The 18397-nt window shown below is 40.1% G+C and overlaps 2 protein-coding genes across 6 annotated transcripts in view; both read left to right on the forward strand.

Annotated features, from left to right (window-relative positions):
* Positions 1–18397, forward strand: part of Trpm (transient receptor potential cation channel, subfamily M) — a 60040-nt gene that overhangs the window by 1838 nt on the left and 39805 nt on the right. For 3 of the 5 annotated variants that reach the window (XM_070210227.1, XM_070210226.1, XM_032436246.2), the window contains exon 2: positions 907–953. The exons of the other annotated variants lie outside the window; for them this stretch is intronic. The gene's annotated coding sequence lies outside the window, so the exon portion shown is untranslated. The remainder of the gene's footprint in view (positions 1–906; positions 954–18397) is intronic. 5 annotated transcript variants of the gene reach the window in all.
* ND-51L2 (NADH dehydrogenase (ubiquinone) 51 kDa subunit-like 2) lies at positions 14154–15824 on the forward strand. Its single transcript, XM_002059882.4, has one exon. It carries the CDS (start codon positions 14260–14262, stop codon positions 15763–15765), a length of 1506 nt encoding a protein of 501 aa, XP_002059918.1. The 5' UTR covers positions 14154–14259; the 3' UTR covers positions 15766–15824.

Consider the following 18397-nt stretch of genomic DNA (forward strand, 5'->3'; position numbering starts at 1 on the left):
CAGCAAAAAAAAAAAAAAAAAATAGCTTGCCAGTCACATGGCCTGTTTAACCGTTAGCTCTGCAAAAGCCATAAATACAAGGTTAAGAACACACGGAACAACCAAGCAAAGATCTTGCAAGCACGTCAACTAATCTCGTAAATCTTTAAAATCCTAAAACAAACAAATACCGAACAAAAAAATTAAGTTCAAAAAAGCAAATGAAACTTCTACATGTTTATTATTATGTAGCCATACCAAGTACAGTGAAGCCAGCCTTGAGCAGACCATTTTGATTGCATTGAATTAATCCCATTGGAAAAGATATACTCTTCCGAAGAAATATCTAAATATCACATAAGCATCACGTATGCTCTTTCAAATGGCCGTTCAATATTCCTGGATATCTTATTGATAAATGAAAATTAATGCTAGTAGAGCTTTCTTTTCCTGTATATACTGCAAGTGCTCAGTACCCCGAGCTAAATAATTTCGGACCGAAATCTCTTCCGGGTCACTGCCAATGGCAACTTTTGGACTTTAAATTGTCTGCTCTTCAAAAAAGTTCTTTTATGCCGAACAAAAAAAAAAAAACACTCTCAGAAAGATAAATAAATAAAATAAAAGCTGGCATAAAACAAGTCTAAATAAATAGTAATTGAATGAAAATGAAATTCTTAAAAATAAAAAGAATGAAAATTCAATGAAAATAACGAATAAACGCTCAAAAAACGGCGCGTTGTTAAATCGCATTTGGTGTGAGGTTTTTTCTTTTCGTATAAGGCAACTATTCAAATGTTGTAAAAACATGTTAGTTTGTTTATGCAATCGAAAAGGCCTAATTGCAAATGCGCAAAATAAACGATAAAAACAATTACAACAACTATAAACAAATGCTAAAAACAATAAAAACAATTGCCTTTTCAGCCTCTTCCGGCGTTCCATGCACAACAAATGCCTAGCGATTCTTAAAGGTGAGTCTCAAGAGTTCTTTAACTCGGTCTGTCTGTCCATCTATCTGTCTGTCTATCTATCTGTCTGTCTATCGGTTGGGGTTCTCTACCGCTTATAAACAGAGGAGTGTGCGTTCCATTGGCAGCGCCTAATGGCTGTGGCATAAATCTCTCACCTGCTGGAATTTTCTAATAACGCGAAAGTGTTGCACGCGGCGGCGCTCAGCGGCGCATAAAATGAGAAATTTGTAAAACTTTCAACATAAATTAAAGCATACAATTAGGCGCACACACACACACAGGGATGAACAGGAAAATAAATGTTGTCCCAGGTAAATTTACAAAAATTAAACTTGAAGTTTGTTTGCCCAAACTCAGAAAATTGTGGCTGTGGCTTTTGGTGTATAAAGTTCTTAAAGTTAAGCAGCTGTAATTAACATTAATAAAGCGCAGCTAAAATAGTTGCTAACTGGCTTAATTCTGACATTACGTGTCAGCGCGGAAAAATTCTCTTAAAAGCAAACTCATTATCAATTCGTTTAGAGTTGATTTTATCAGTTGCACTAATCAACTATTGTGAAAACTAGTTTATTAAAAGTGTTATAATTAAAAGTGCCTTTAATTAAAAAACTACACGTAATCTCTCCATTATCAGATTTTCCGCATTAATTAGCATAATCAACAAGTACATGAGCCTTGGCATAAAAAAATCCTGCAACTTGCTTTTGCAAAAAAGTTGAAGAGAAAATGAGGCTGAAAATGGTCTCTTTTCGATTTAAGCTGAAATAAACTAAACTTTAATTAATATGCCTTCATGTCAATCTCATATACATTTGATTTAGTTCAATTTCATTAGAGTGCACAATTTTTTTGGGAAAAAAAATGTCACTAAAAAATGTCACAAAAAATATTTGTTAAATATTAAATCGTTTAAGCATTTGTGCATTTAATAACATAATCCCTTTACTTACACATGTTTATCGTTTACATAAACTATTCATTTGCATTTTCTGAGAAGTAGCTAAATACTCAAAGCAATGAAAAATGCATTATTGATTCAAATTATTGAATGAGTATTCTTTGAGTTCTTCTATTCCTTGTTGAATATGAACGCATGAGTGTTGTTCAAGGTAAATGAAATATGACAGGAAATGTTTTATTAAAAATGCATGCAGCTATTGCTATTGCCTTGAGTAGCTTAAGGGTACTTTAATAAAATAACAGCAGGATGCAAACAAAAACAAATCACTCACTTTAAATTAAGCACACATATTTGGAATATTACAAAAAAAAAAAAAAACTAGCAAGAGAATTTCAGCATTAAATTCAATAAGAGTTTTATGCGAAAGGGGCGAAATGCCTTTTGAATTTTTGGCGTCAAATGTAAATAAAGTATTTATGGATATAACAAACTACAAGCTTTTACAGCCAATTTCTAGCTGGGCCAAGAACATGTTCTAATAAACGACTCTTGTATGTGATTTACTGTTGTCAAACTTTGCAGACGGCTGTATGGAAGGTCCTTGAAGGATATTTGCATAAATTAGCGGGGTACTTGTTTAGGAAAGTTCTTTGGGTGCCTTTTTGTATGCATTGTGTTGGACAATTTCTTATTGCTAGCCACCAAATCAGGCAATACAATAGCCTTAAATCAAGTACAAAGAGAAACTTTCGCTTCGGGTTGTCGCATTAGCTGTAGTACCCACCCTTTTGTACTTGGCTCTTTCAGGCCTCTTTCAATGTTTGTTTGGGATTTTAATTGCTTTAAGCAACAATTCGTACAATTTCTTTAGAACTAAATTAGTTTCAACTTTGACTTTTCACGTCAGTGTCTGCTGGCGTTGTTATTATTGCACTCGATTTAAAATTTTCCAATTTTTTGTTTTGCCAACTTAATTGGATTTCAATTAAGGCACAGCTTGCGGGGCTTCAAGGCGACAAAAGGAGTAACATGCCAACAGGCACCGTTGGCCGGCAGTTAATTATAAATTCCAAAAACTGAACTTGTCCTCTTCTAAATTCCCCAGTTGCAATCTTTTGTAAATGCTACCAAAGCGACAGACAATAGAGCATCAAAGTCGTATTTAATCAAAGTGCCCGTTTTATTAACGTGCCATTGATTTCTCTCTCTCTCTATCAATATATATAGATAGACATATTTCTATATATAAAAGACATACGTGCATAGTTTCCTGTTCGCAAGGCGCAAATATTTGATTGAGCGTGTAAAAGTGGCTTAGTGACAAGAGTCCTGTGCGCGTCCTGAGAGTCTTAGCCAAAAAAATAGCAAAAATAAAGAAGCAGACCAAGCCAAAGTCAAACTTGTGGGGGGCAACAAAGTCCATTGAAGCGCGAAATCAACTTAATGCAATAGACTAGAAGAAGCAGCAGCAGCAGCAGCAGCAGCTGAAGTATACGATTCTGCCTGTAAAAGCCGCAAGACAAACACACACACACGCACACACACTCGCACACACACCTACAAATTCACCTAAGCACTCACATATTTATAGTCAAGCCAAGCCACGTTAAGCAAACATTTGCAGCTTATGTTCTGCACATGCTACGTGTGCGTGTGTAAGTGTATCTGTGTGTGTGTGTGTTTAAGTGTGGCCAGCCCACGTCATTGTCACAAAATCTGCACGTTTATATCGTTGGCATAAACTCCAGATGGGTATAAATAATAACAGCCCACATAGTATTATAAAATATTGATGAGATCTCAATGTTGAATATTGTGAGTCTTCCTTTTTTTTTTTTGCTTTTTATAAATGTATTAATCAATGCATATTAAAAATAAAAAGGAAATCACCTGCTGCAAAAAACCTTCTACAATGACACTGGCTGAAGCTGACACCGAACACAAATTAAGAAGAAAAAAAAAAACAAATTGTAAGCCAAGCCTTCAGCTTTCGTCGAGCTTTAAGCTTGTCCTTTTTTAAATCAGTTTTTCCTAGATGACTCTCGTGCTGTTTACTAAATTTTATATAAAGTTTTCAAACTTTTCTTAAATTAATTTCTTGCCTACATTTTAGTAGAGACTAGCGCCTAGTTTAAGCATATAATTAAGTATCACGAGTAGCTTAAAGCACATTTTTTATAAAAAAAAATACTTTTTAAATCCAAAGCTTAATGAGCTGTCTTAGATTTAGTCGAGTCTAGCGCCTCACTTAATTTCATATATATTTATTAATTCAATATCTCTATAAACCCCAAAGCTTTGAAGATATTTGTTAATGGTGTTTCCTATAAACCTAAAGCTTTTAGAAGCTTTGAGAATATTTTTAAATTGAATTTCTTATGAACTTTTAAATCTAAAGCTTTTAAAAGCCTTGCGGATATTTTTAATTTCTATTTTCTGATTTGTAGCTTTATCAAGTAAGCTTTTTTCAATGTGATTATTGTCCTCGGGGCTAAAGTGATTGTGGACTAATCTTTGCAGCTTTGCAGCTTTGCGGTTGAGTCGCAGCACACACAAGTGACTGCATTCTAGCCAAGAGTGCTGCGATTCCTACACACACACGCACACACGCACATTTTCATATCGCCTCATTGCTATGCAAGCTGATAAACTGGAGACGACGACGATTTGACGACAACAAGGCGCAATAAACACAAACAGACAGACTGCGGAGGGGGCTGACAGGGCAAACACAGAAAAAGATTTTCAAGGTACACGCGTCTGAATGTCATCTAAAGTCAGTTTTTTGCTTTAGATAAAAGAAAACTTGACTGAAATAATCCGTTGTTCTTTGGGGCTCCGAGCTCTGTTAGCTCTCAGCTGCAATCACAAATATCTTAACAAATTGCGTCAGCGAATAAAACTTTTCATTTCTCTTTTACGCTGCACAATGCCTGAAAAGATACTAGAAAAATAGTTAGTTAAAGTTTGTTTACGCTGGCAACTGTCTAGGTATGAGTCGCGGTTAAATTGTTTTTAATGCCACAAAATGTGTTTATTTCATAATGCAAATTTACAGTCTGCTGAGCTTAATTGAATATTCCACAATGGGTTTTTGTAGAGCAAACGCATGTGTTGCACTAATTAATACCCTGGAACGGAAAGGGTTTCAAAAAGTTTGTTGAATTTGTTGTGAGAAGCGGACAATGCACAGCTTATTAAGTATATATACATATATATATTCTTGATCAGGCTGTCTGACATTTAAAATAAATTTAATAATCCAAATGCTAAGCTGGAATAGAAGTTGAAATATCCTCGTGCATTAACAAGAATTGCATCAATTTTATATTCTTTTCACATCTCCTCTTTGATATCTCCAGTTTTTGTTTCCTTCAATCAGGCTGGTACAAAAACGATCCGTGCTTGGTAAAAACTACTTGGAGTTCAGTTTTTGCCTGGGCAACGCAACACGGCGTATGCGCAATAAATCAAATTTATTACACACTCTGCCGACAACACAGAGGCAAATACGGAGGGCAAATTGTGATATATGCATATGCGAGCCATAAACCAAAGTTCGCTTTCGAGCCAAATGCTTAAGAGCACAATTGTATGGCCATGAATAAACACCCACAGTTGGAGTGAGTGTATTCACAATCAGCTGCTAACCGTTAACGTCAGCGATAAGAGTGGCCAAAAATAAAAACAGTTGTTCATAATGCAGTGTGCTGAGAGTTCATTTATCCCGTGCCACAATAAAAAGACAAATTGTTTAACAATGCCCACAAGGCAGACGTATCTGATGCGTTTATAAATATATGAGTGTGTGTGTGTGTGTGCGAGTGCGAGTTAAACATGATATAATCATAATTAGAATCGCACGTGCGGCCAATGTCAGGCAATGCGTTGCGGCCACTGTGCGTATGCGTAATGCGAGGCTCGGTATTTGCATATTAAGTATACGCGCTGCTGACTGCAAATAAAATGCTAATAAACCCAGCCATGTCCTTGGCCATGGCCAGTATCTGTTTTCGCAGCCAATAAATGCAAGTGCCATTAACATTGATGAACATTGGTTTCGCTTAATGAATGTCCTGCGACAAGCTGCTTGCCGTATTACGACTTTTTGCGGCCCTAAAGTCTATCATATTATTGCGCCGAGAACTTTCAATTCGTAGCTGCAATGTTGTTGTTGCTGGCCCAACCGAAAAGGGCTCCAACTGTGAGCCAACATTTTCGAGCCAGCTGCTACTGCCTGTTCCTCTGTCTGTTTGTCAGTCAGTCTGTGCCTGTATCGATTTTGAGCTGCAGCCAAGTGGCTTTTAAAGTAGGCAAATGCGTTAGACAACGTCGCTTGAAGGCCAGTGAACGGGGCCAAGCATGCATTCTGCCAACAGTTTGCTGCCCAAAAAATAAGGCTTCATTAAACCAGAAACTCAACTTGAAATATCACTAAAAAAAAAAAAGAAAAAAAAGAATGCAATTATCTGGCCATGCATACAAAATGGGTAAATACTTGCTTTACATAACGCAGCAGATGGCAGAAAAAAACAAATTATACAAACTGTTGTATTCTGCGCAATAAAACATAATAATCAAATAATAATAATTAAATATCCCTAATATATGTCTTTATTTTTTGAAGTATTTTTCATTCGAAATTGGCAAAATTGCGCAAAATTCATTTGCTTAAATTATTTGTGTCTTATTTTATGTGCATGACATTGTTGTTTACGATATTATTTGTACATATTTCTATATATCTTGTGCGACTTACTGTCTATATATTATATTCTCCAGCACATAGTGCAATAAATATTTATGCAAAGCTCTAGCAAGAGGAATTTCGAATTTTCAAGGTTTATAAAAATTCAAATTAGATATCCAACTAATATAGATATCCATTTATTTGCAATTCGGATATACAAGACTTGTTGTTAAATATCAACAGAGATTTTGTGTTCGGTAAACACAAAAAACAATAAAGAGCTAATCAACTTGTTTGGCAATATTCAAGAGTTTCAGCAACTTTTGATTACGTTTTAATCTATTTTGGCTTTACAACAGCTCACAAATGTTTACAGCTTAATCGTTGTATGGTAATGCATTACAGCAAAAAAAAGTACAAAAAACAAAAGAAAGGAAAATGTGACACGTGCGTTGATTTTGCACATTTTTATTTGAATGCTGGCAGACTTTTAAATTTTTAATGAAACACAAACATATTTTGTAATATGCTCCATCTCACACTGCGTGTCCTTCTCATTCTCTCCCTCTCTCACCCGCTCTCCCGCTCTCCCTCTCTATTTGAGTGTGCTTGTAAAACAGTTTGGAGCGTGGCACTAGGCTGGCCGTGTTGAATAGCTGCTTGTAAATGTGACTGCAAATCCTTGTGTATTGTTGGCTCACGCAAACGGGCTGCTCGCAGCATTTAACTCGCTGGCACGCCCACTTTTTAGAAATGGTCAAATTGGCTCTTTGTGTTTTCAGCCCGGCCCCGCTGGGTGCCGTTTGCCTGGGCTATTGTCGGTTTGGGCCCTCTCGTTGCCATAGCGCACAATATACATGCAATGTAAGTTGAAGTTCAGTGCTAGCTATCCTATCATATTTATGTACATGCATTTCTTTGCGTTTTCATAGTTTCTATTTGGCAACTCTTTTAATAGAGTGCAGCCCGTGTAAGCGGCTTAATGACAGCCCGGCCCGGCTTAAAGTATTAGCTGCCTGTGTACACACTTGTCACAACCAGACTGCCAGCCAAATGTGAAAATCCTCCACTCTCTCTCTCCCTCTCACACCCTGTGTTTTCCTCAACTCCCAAACAAGTCACCACAAGAAGTTTTAGCCCCGTTACGTGCTGACACAAAACTTTTTAAGTTTTTCTTTTTCGCTTGATGGCAAAAAAAAAAAAGAAGCAGCTAACACGATCTTATGCCACGTTCTCGCCTTTGACCTGCCATTGGCAGTGCAGCCAAATGGGGTCAAATGCAATTTGAAAAATTTATTTATGCACGTGCCCCAATGAACGGGCGCCAGAACAAGCCCAAACACTGGTTCATCATATTTAAATCTACTCGAATTTAAGAGCCAATAATAATATGTACATAAGTCACAAAGTTGAGCATATTTGGGCGTATAATAAAATATATAATAGTATAAAAAATATACTACATTGAGCTGCCCGATTTTGTCGGAATTAGTATATAAGTATTACAGTAATATAATTGAGCATATTTGGAAGAATAATCAAATATCTATATAAAAGTATAAAAAATATTCCCCACTAAGCTGGGTTCCCGATTTTAGTGCTTTTCTCCCTAATAAGAATGCTTCGTTTTCGTATCCTTCGTATCCTGTTCCAGCTGCTTTAGTTTTTAGTTCAGCGTATATCAGATTCGATCCAATGTTAAGTATCTGAGCCAAAATGTTCAAGTTCGTGCAGTTTGTTTGTTTCTTTTACTCTGTTTTTCGATGGAATTTTTATTTTGTTCATGTTTTTGACAACCTTCAAAAGTTGAAAACCTCAATTTTGAGCTCAGTTTTGCTTTTTGGATTTTCTCTATTTTTTTTTTTTGTGTTTATTTTAGTCTATTTTTTTGGGTGCGCTGCAGTTTCGTGCGCTCTATTACATATTTATTTGCGTGTTATTTTCGCCCCCTGTTTTTCAACTAGTATGCTAGTGTGTGTGTTTATTTGTGTGTGTGTGCTTTAATGTATATGTGCACGTATCTGTGGGGAGCTGCAGCAGCCGGAGGTCAGCTACGTATGCGTGACTTTTCATGCCACGTGATTAACTTGCATGACTCTTAATGTCCGCGCTGCGACACACACACACACACACACACACACACACACACACACACACACACACACAAACACACACCCTATACCGTTAACTGTGCGTGCGTGTGTGTGTGTGTGTATTGGTAACATGCAAATGACCATGACTTGGCCAGGGGCCAGCTCCTGTCGACCCACTGCGCCGCGTGTTTGCATGTTATAAATACTTTCAGTTTTGTTTATGGCTTTCCAGTAACAACTTGCATATTGTGCACACACACACACACACATAGACAACACACAGGCCCACGCCCACGCCCACGCCCACTTAGTTGTGCGCGACTTTGCGTGAATGCGAATTTAACGCCTTTCACCTGCGGGCTTTCAGAGTCAGCTCTTTCAGTTCCATAACTGAGATTGCAAAATTACTGAACCTTGTGTTTGCTTCTCTGTTCTGCTTCTTCTACTCTTTGCTTTAAGTTGCCACTTGTTGTGGTTGTTGTTGTTGCTGCTGCTGCTGTTGCTGTTGTTGTTGTAGTTTAACTGCTTGTTGCTGGCCTTTTATTGCGCTGCGCACGAAAGTATGCTACAAAAACGTGCAGCGTATTTGCTTAGCTGTTCAAACGCTTGACAATTGTCATATATACCCTGTAAGGTAATACCTATAGCGGGTATAAGAGTTCTGTCTCTTAACAAACTCAACATTTTGTACGACAGTGTATATATATTAGTAGAGCACTGTCGCATAATTTCTATGCATACTAAAACTCGGATTTGTGATTTATTTGTGATTTGATTACAGGGTATTACACAGCCATTCATTGACTCCTATTTAATCTTAACAAACAGCAAGCGTACATTATCTGCAGCGATAATAGATGAGGCAAACAGTGCTGCAAACGCATTGCAACAGTTTGCCCAAGGGTGGCAACCCTGGCGACACTTTGCGGTGGTTTTAGTGGCAACGTTTATCAGCAAGTGGCCAAGGGGTTCGGGGGGGGGGGGCGGCCATTAACAGTCAGCTGCCCCATTTGCAGCAACAAGAAGACTGCGCGACGCGGCGCGCATTATGCAATTGGCAGCTGAACCAATTTGCCTCCATTTGCTGTTGTCAAGTGTGTTAGTGTCTGTGTGTGTGTGTGTGTGTACGTGTGTGTGTGTGTACGTGTGTGTGTGGATATGTGCAGACCATGTGTGCATATAAATTAGCTTATTTAAGGGCGAGCTCCTTGAGAAGCAAGGCGTCGATTGATTGCTGTTAAGCATCGCGTCTCGGCAGCTTCCACAAAAGGAGTCTCACTCACACACGCACACGCACACACACACACGCACACACAAGTCAAGGGTCGAAGATGCCTGCAAATGCAGGCAAGTCAAGACTCTCGAGAGTCGCCTGCTCATATCCTTGCACATGCTCCTTTATCTAGTGCCAGCTATTCATAGAGATATTTTTTGTTGGAAGTAGCGCCAATTATGGGGCCTATTTCATGGCCATCTACGCATTACAATTCTGTTAGGAACCCATTTACTGTCCAGCTGAGCGCCCAATCAGCTCAGAGAGCGCTGCACAGAGTATCCTTTTTTTTACCCTTTTTTGCTTGCATTCAAATTGTCATCAGCAGTTTGCTTAGTTAGTATATTAGTTCCGATAAGCGTTGGGCTAATTGCATATGCCATTATGGCCATGTTTTTGGCTTTGACCAAAAAATAGCCATTAAAGCGTTCGTGTTTATAAACACAATAGAAATACACAAAAGTTGATTTTGATCGACAGACATTTCTATAAAAAGAAATTAGTAAGCGCAGAGCGTGTCCAAATAACAAATAAAAAATATAAATAATAAGAGTTTGTACTATGAACATGGAAATCGTATGCTTTCATTTATTTCAACTTCTGCTTTCGGTCTGTGCATAAAGCCCAGCTCACAGTTAATAGACTGTAGAGGGTATATAACAAGTGCAAGTGGAATTTCCCGAAACAGAGACTTGCAGGTTCATCACATAAGGCAACTACAGTTTCCTAGCTCTTCAGTCAGTTAGTCACTCAATCAGTCATTCAGTCAGTCAGTCAATCAGTCAGTCAGGATAAACAGTTTTTTATATAGAGATGAAACCCACACTAAACTGTTGCTCAGAGAACTCGAGAACCAAATACTCGTCAATATTTATTCGCTATTCACTCTGATTATTATAAACACACACAAACAGACATAGTTTGACTAGTTTTTCCCATTGCTCTTTCCACATTCACTTGCTTATCACAGTGTGTGCACACTTACGCGACTTACTGTATATGTATGCAAGTATTTATCGAGGGAGCTCCTCCTCTTCCCCGTATAAGGTTGGGATTAAGCCACCTTTTTAGTGCTTATTGCACAGGCCACTCCATTAGACTTAATCTCTGTGCATTACGAGCGCAATACGGTATTTTCTATTTTTGTTGTTGCTCTCACGTTCAAGGTGCGCGCGAAAAGTATGCAGTGCTGTTTTTTATGCCAGCTGCATGTTTGTAAAAGCAGCTGAGCAAGAGAGAGTGAGAGGGAGGCAGAAAGCGAGCGAATGAATTAGCATTATGGGCAGCCAAAAAGCCAGTGTTATAAAACACCACAAAATGACCATAAAATAATAATAATAATAATAATGAAATAAGCAAAAGCAAAACAAACGACGTGGCCCAATGGCTCATAAAGTAAACAAATTGAAGCCAACAGTCAAGTGGAAGGAGGGGTAAAGCTTAGGCAGGATATAGCAGGATATACAACATACAAATACAAACACAAATCCACCAAGTAAATTGTATACGTTTTTCACACCTTCTGCTCGACCCAACAGTTTATTATTGTGTGTGTGTGTGTGTGTGTTTGTGTGTGTGCACCAAGCACCATAAATTAGCCATAAAATGCTGCGAAAAAAATAGTTCGCCTTGACAGTGAATCCCACTTGTCGCAGCACTTTAGTTGACTTTGCTAAAAATAAACCATGTAGCGAGAGTGCCCCTAATGCCTTCCAAAGCCAATTTGGTGCTATTTGTGAAGGGGAGCAATTCCAATTCATAGCGTTTGCCAAGAACTAGGGATATGTTTGGACACATAATCAGCGAGTGGGTTGGCGATTCCAATTCAAGATATTTTTAGTTTAAATCGATTGAATTTCCTTTGTTGCTAAGTAAAAAGGGAAATAAGAAAGAGTGAGAGGGAAAGAGAGAAAGAGAGTGAGAGAGAGGAGTGAACCGAACTGTCAGAGAGAGTCTATTTCGACTCTAAGTTCCAGGTTCTATCATTAAAAAATTCTATTTTATTTATTTATTTATTAATTGTCGAGAAAATCGAATGTCTGTCGAATTATTAATGACATCAAATTATGAAAATTAAGCGCTTAAAGCCAAATTAGAATACATAATTATCGATGAGGATCAGCTAAGCCCCTCTTCACAGCTAAGAAGCAAGGTGTTAGTGGAGCAAATAGTAAAAATAATCTTAAATGACGATATTACTTAAGACAATACAATAAATAGGAAAAACGAAGAACTAAAGTAAAGAAATGTATACTAGATATATACAGAGTTGATAGTATAAAGAGATGGAGATAATTTTCATAATTTGATGTATTAAATAATTAGGAAGACATTCGTTGATGGAAATGGTATTTCACATATTTGCAAGCACTTTGTTTCTCTTTCAAAACTTTAACCTATTGCGAATTGTACGTGTCACATTCTCCACATCATGATCCAGCTTTTTTCCCAGTTAACCTTGCTTCAATCAACTTATTGAAGCAGAAGACAATTTGAACTCGTTTTAACTTTAAATCGCAGCTAGCCCAATCAGATGACAAACTCAGGCATTGCATCGTCTAATGGCCATGTTGCAACATTTTGTTAATGAACTTGCAGCAGCCACGGGGCAAATGCAATTATGGGCCAGAGCCAGGAACACTTTGAGTAGTGTGCAACAGTGAGCTGCTGATTGCCGAAATTTGAATACTCTACACTTCTCGAAGAAATAAAGTAAAAATAATGTCTGCAGTTGGCTTCAATTATATACAAAGAATTTCAGCAGCAAGCACATTTACAATATTTTTCAATTGACCCGTGCGACGCCTGGTAACTTCTTCTAGTAATATATGTAGAAAATAGTTGTATGTCATATTTGATATACTCTTTATTGGCAAGGGTAAACGTTTTTAAAGTTTGTGCATGACATTCATGTGACGCCCGGGAATTCTAAATTGTGAGGCGTGGCAGGAGAATAGGCGGACGCCTTCCAAATACGACACGACAATGTCTACTAATTGAGCACAGTTCAGAACGCGGGTGCGTGCCGCCTTTTGCACCTGCACACGCACCTGCACCCGCACCTGTGCCTCAGCCTGAACCTGAGCGTCGGTCTGTGTCTCGTTCTGTGCCTCGGTTTGTGCCTCTGCACCTGTCATTGACACTGACACGCAACACCACATGCTTCATGCTGGATGCTCCTGCTAGTTGTTGTTCTTGTTCTTCTTCTTGTTCTTAGTTCTCGCCTTGGCTCCGGCTGTTGCATACACTCTTCCATTTCGAGATGCCTTTTGTTGCTTATTAGAGGAGAATGTCTCTGCCGCATGAACGCATAAATTAAATGAGCTCGTCTTGTTGTTGTTGTTGTTGCTGCTTCAGTAAATCGCCCCTTTGCACTGGCAGCAAATGTCGATTCAGATAAAATTACGTATACGTAGGCGCACAGCAGGATAACAATCACATGTGTGTGTGTGTGTGAGTGTGTGGGCGGGTGTAAAAAGTTTTTGGCTGTTTGAGCTTCGGTGTAGCATTTGGCTTCAATTTGTCGTCGTCTGTTTCATGCTAACATTTTGTGATAAAATATATATAAAAATATAAATTCCCTTTTCGGAATTCGCGTTTGCCTGTGTGTGTGTGTGTGTGTGCGTGTTTGTGTATGGCGTGTGTGTGTGTGTGTAGGCGTGCTTCAAAAAAGATTATTTCCGAATTATGTTTGGATACACGGCACAAAAGAAAACCCAATTACAGTAAGTGAAAAATGGAAAGGAATGCTGTAAAATAGACCCTTGCTTTGGCTTGGCGAAAAACATTTAAGAATAAATTAAAATTTCAATCAAAATTCCAACTGGCCTTATTGAATCGGGTTGGATCAATCAAAACATTTGTTCCTGGGTTCTCTATTGGTTATAATATCCTATAATCGAAATGGTTAGTGACATTTATATAAACTCTCAAGGAGAGAGTTGGCAGATAGCTTGGCGAGAAATTCCTATATTTCTTCTGGGCGATATTATCATCAAAATCTTTTTCTTTCGCATCTCTCCGAACTAAAGCCTACAGCCCAATAAGCTTCATACTGCTGGCAATATGAGCGTATCAAGCTCATTAGAAGATAGTTGGAAGATAATTTGGCGATATATACAACTAATTTATACGGTGTGTATTACGAGCATCGACAAAAATGTTTATATAATGTGTATTACGAACTTGGACTAAAATTGGAAAACAGTATGTCTTTTGCCATGTTGTCAACGTGAGTCCAGCTAGAAAATTATTGATTTGTATATTTCCCCACACGAAAATCCAACACGTTAAGCACACAATTGTAAATTTATACACAAATTTATATTTGAGATAGAATACACTACAGAATGCTTACGCAGTTATTGCCACAGAAAGGTTTGCTGCTGCTGCGGCGCTGGCAGCTGGGTAACTCGCCGCTGTTTCAGCCAAATAAGGATTCCGCCGAGATGAGGAAAATTAGCCAGAATGCCGGCAAGATGAGTAAGAATACGGCAGCAGCGACACCGGCCAAAGCTTGTGAGGAAAAGGCACCGCCGCCCGCTGGGATGTTGTCCAATACGAAAACGGATTTTGGTCCGCTCACCGATTGCGATCGCATCTTTCAGAATCTGTACGGCCGGCTCGATTGGCGGCTGAAAGGCGCCTGCGCGCGCGGCGACTGGTATCGCACCGCCGATCTGCTGGAGATGGGCCCACAGTGGATTATGGACGAGGTGAAGCGCAGCGGACTGCGAGGACGCGGCGGCAGCGGCTACTATGCGGGCAGCAAATGGGAGCAGCTGCAAAAGGTGGAATCCAAGGACAAGATACTCATACTCAACTGCGCCGAGGGTGAGCCGGGCACGTGCAAGGATCGGGAAATCCTGCGCCACGAGCCGCACAAAATTATCGAGGGATGCCTGCTGGCCGGCTTTGCTATGGGCTGCGAAAAGTGCATCATCTATGTGCGGAATCGTTTCTACAATGAGGCCTGCAATCTGCAGTTCGCCCTGGCCGAGGCCTATCGCTACGGCCTGATTGGCTGCAACTCCTGCGACACGGGCATCAAATTTGAGATACACGTGCAGCGCGGCGATCGCTATCTGACGGGCGAGGAGACGGCCCTGGTGAATTGCCTGATGGGCAAGCTGGCACGTCCGCGCAAGCGCCCGCCCTATCTGCACGAGAAGGGCTATTTCGATCATCCCTCCACGGTCATCAATACGGAGTCCCTGGCCGTGGTGCCAACCATTCTGCGACGCGGCGCCAAGTGGTTCACCAGTCTGGGGCGCAACATGAATTTCGGCACCAAACTGTTCAACATCAGCGGCCATGTGCTGCATCCCTGCACCGTGGAGGAGGAGATGTCCATGCCGTTGCGCGACATTATTGAGATGCATGCCGGCGGCGTTTGCGGCGGTTGGAATAACTTGTTGGCCGTCTGGCCGGGTGGACTGTCCACCCCGCTAATTGGCCGAGCGGCCGCCGAGGAGGTGCTCATGGACTACGACGCGCTGGAGGCGAAGGGCAGCGAACTCGGCACCGGCGGCATCATAGTCGTCTGCAACGATTGCGATCCGCTGCTCGTCATGCAGCACACCATCGAGTTCTACATGAAGCAGACGTGCAAACAGTGTACACCGTGCCGCGATGGCGCCATCTGGCTGCCCGAGATCTTCAAGAACTTCACCCGAGGCGAATCTGTGCCGCACATGATGGAATTTATCGAGGTCATCAGCAAGACCATGACCGGCACGACCATCTGTGCCCTGTCCGACAGCCAGGCGAATGTGGCCCGCGGACTCATCCAGCACTTTGGGCCCTACATCGAGGAGCGCATAATTGAATATATCAACGATGATGGTTCAAGTTAAAACGGGAGCCGTGCATGTATCGCTTGTTGTTTGCCTAATAAATTGATTTTTCAATTGCATATCGATTGCGCCTCCACACCTGTTTGCTGCACATCCTTGGCCGGATTTTATTGAACTTGCTTTTGGCATTTGAGTGAGACACGTGGTCTTCCGCTCTAGCCATGTCCGGATGTCCTTACAAAATCAATGTGTCGCAAATAAACATGATTGCCAAATGGGCTGCAGCTCCTGCCACGTCCTTGTCACGTCCTTACCTGTTGCCGCAGACTTACAGCGTGTTGCTGGCCAATGAATGCGATTATTGCTGGGAGCTGGGCGCTAGTATAGGCAAACAAGAGCCGATTGTAGGACATCCTGTGCCTGCTAGAGTCTGCCCGTGCCGTAAACAAACGCTTTAAAGGCCAGGAAGAGATCTGTCAAATCTCATGAATGAGATTAAAGGGTTTAGAGCCTAGTATTTATAAAAGTATTAGGTTATTTGATTTCATATCCTGTTCCTGCTAGACTTTGCCGTGTAGAGAACACAAATTTAAAAGCCACAAGAGGAAGGTGCTTTGCTTTTAATCTCATGACTAAAAGGACTTCATCGGATCATCAATTTTGTATATCCCCAATACGAAATACGAATACGATCATTCACATAATTATCAGGGAATTATTATCAAGTAGATAAATCAACAGCCCAATCAGAACTTCTAGAGCTACATCGACTAGGCTCTGAGACTGTGAAGTTATTTTTGCCAGGGAGCTTAAAGGACACTCGCTTAGAGGCCTGCACACATTACACACACATTAATATAATCGATAGTAGATAGTTTTTAGCGCACATGCATGCCCCTTTTAGTGCACTTCCTGCACAGGATATTGAACAGGATGCGGGGTCAAAGAGAGGGGGATAGTGGGCGAGAGCAAATCAGAAATTGATGTGAGAGAGTGCGAGTGTGGAAATTGCAAAGGACACTTTGTTGACATAAACAAACACCAAAGCATTTGTCTGCGCTTGAATGATTGCACCAACACACAACGTGTGTGCCTGTGTGTGTGTGTGTGTGTGTTTGTGTGTGTGTGGGAGTGTTCCTTGTGGGCCACTGTGTATCCTTTGGCCTTTTTAGCCAGTTTCCTTTTGCCAATAATCATGTTTCGGCAGCCGTACACACGGCATAGATTTAAGTATCTGTTGTTTGCCTTTACTAATTTGCTGCTAAGCGGTTTTCGACAACAACAAAAAAAAATACCATCGACTGGGTGTGTGTGTGTGGGTGGGTGTGTGATTTGTTGTGTGGCACTTGGTGCGGCTCATTTTTCACTTGAGCTAGTGGCTGCTTGAGTCTTATCTCAATTAGGAATTCATTCATTTCAACAGCTGAGCACAGCCCTTGACAGTTGATGACATTTGGCTCCATATCGTTGAGCGCCTGTCCTGCCTTGTCCTGGCCGTCTTCTGTTTCTTGCCTCCTGTCTCCTGTCTCCTGCCTGCTGTCATTTGTGCCAAAGGAAATCTGTTAAAAATGAACGTGACGTAAATGCAGCCTTGTCTGTCATATACTTCTACACTCTGGGAAAAAACGTTGTCGTCTTACTTAAAATAAGCAACTCATAGTTAAATTCCTTTGTCAAGAACCTCTCTTAGTTCAAAAATATCTTAACTCAATACTTAATCAAGTAATCTTCCAATGGAAACGTTGTGTGTTTGTTTTTATATCAAGATTTATTCGTACTTTTCTCAAAGAAAGTCTTTTCTAAGAAAGTAAGGTTTTTCTCTGGGTGTATAATTATGCCAAGCACTTCTTTTAAATCAAGATTGATTCGTACTTTTCTCAAAGAATATTCAAGAAAGAAGAAGTTCTAATAAGCGGGCCAGGGTTTTTCTCTAAGTGCATACATACATTTCACACCTCTTTGCAGTCCTGCCTTGAGTGATTACGCCAACTACTCAACGGCAGGTTTCTAGTGCGCCAAAGCCTGCAACACTGCATTGCAAATTACCAATGAAAACCACGAGAAGCTCTCCGGCTATTTATTTTTTTTTTAAGCTGCCTTCGAGTGCGGCGGCTTTGCACGGTTCGCCGGCGGCGCTTTTGTTGCTTTGATGCGGTATTTGAGGAGCAGCTTGTTGAATGATGTGTCGCTTTTGAGCGTTGAGTTGAGTGTTCGTTAAAGCGAATTTGAATAATAGAATAGCAATATAATAGATTTTACTTTCATGTTTACATATTGTGGAGTACTCTTGTGGTCTCTAAACATTCCGCGAGTGTCCTCTTTGGGTAAGTGTAAGCGCGTGTTGGGATTTATGTAAAGAATCATTTGGCAGAATAACAAACCACATATGCCAAGCACTTTCGCTAATTAAGAAGACTCATCCTCTCTTTCTCTGTCTCCTTTTAGCCAAGTTTTGATAGCTGCTCTCTGAATATTTTACTCTGTCTCGCTTGTAAATGTCGCCCTTCTCTGCGATTTTCAAAACATTTATGTCAGTGCCAGCTGTAATGTTTCTTCAATGCTAAGTTAATATTAACTGCATTTAATCATAAATATTTTTTATACTCTACCCTGACTTTAATATCCACACATATTAAAGTTCGCTCAAGTCTTGAGTTGCAACTGCTTCAAAGAAAATGTAGCATACTTTGCA

The sequence above is a fragment of the Drosophila virilis genome, chromosome 5 (assembly GCF_030788295.1).
Source record: "Drosophila virilis strain 15010-1051.87 chromosome 5, Dvir_AGI_RSII-ME, whole genome shotgun sequence".
Classification (NCBI taxonomy): Eukaryota; Metazoa; Arthropoda; class Insecta; order Diptera; family Drosophilidae; genus Drosophila; species Drosophila virilis.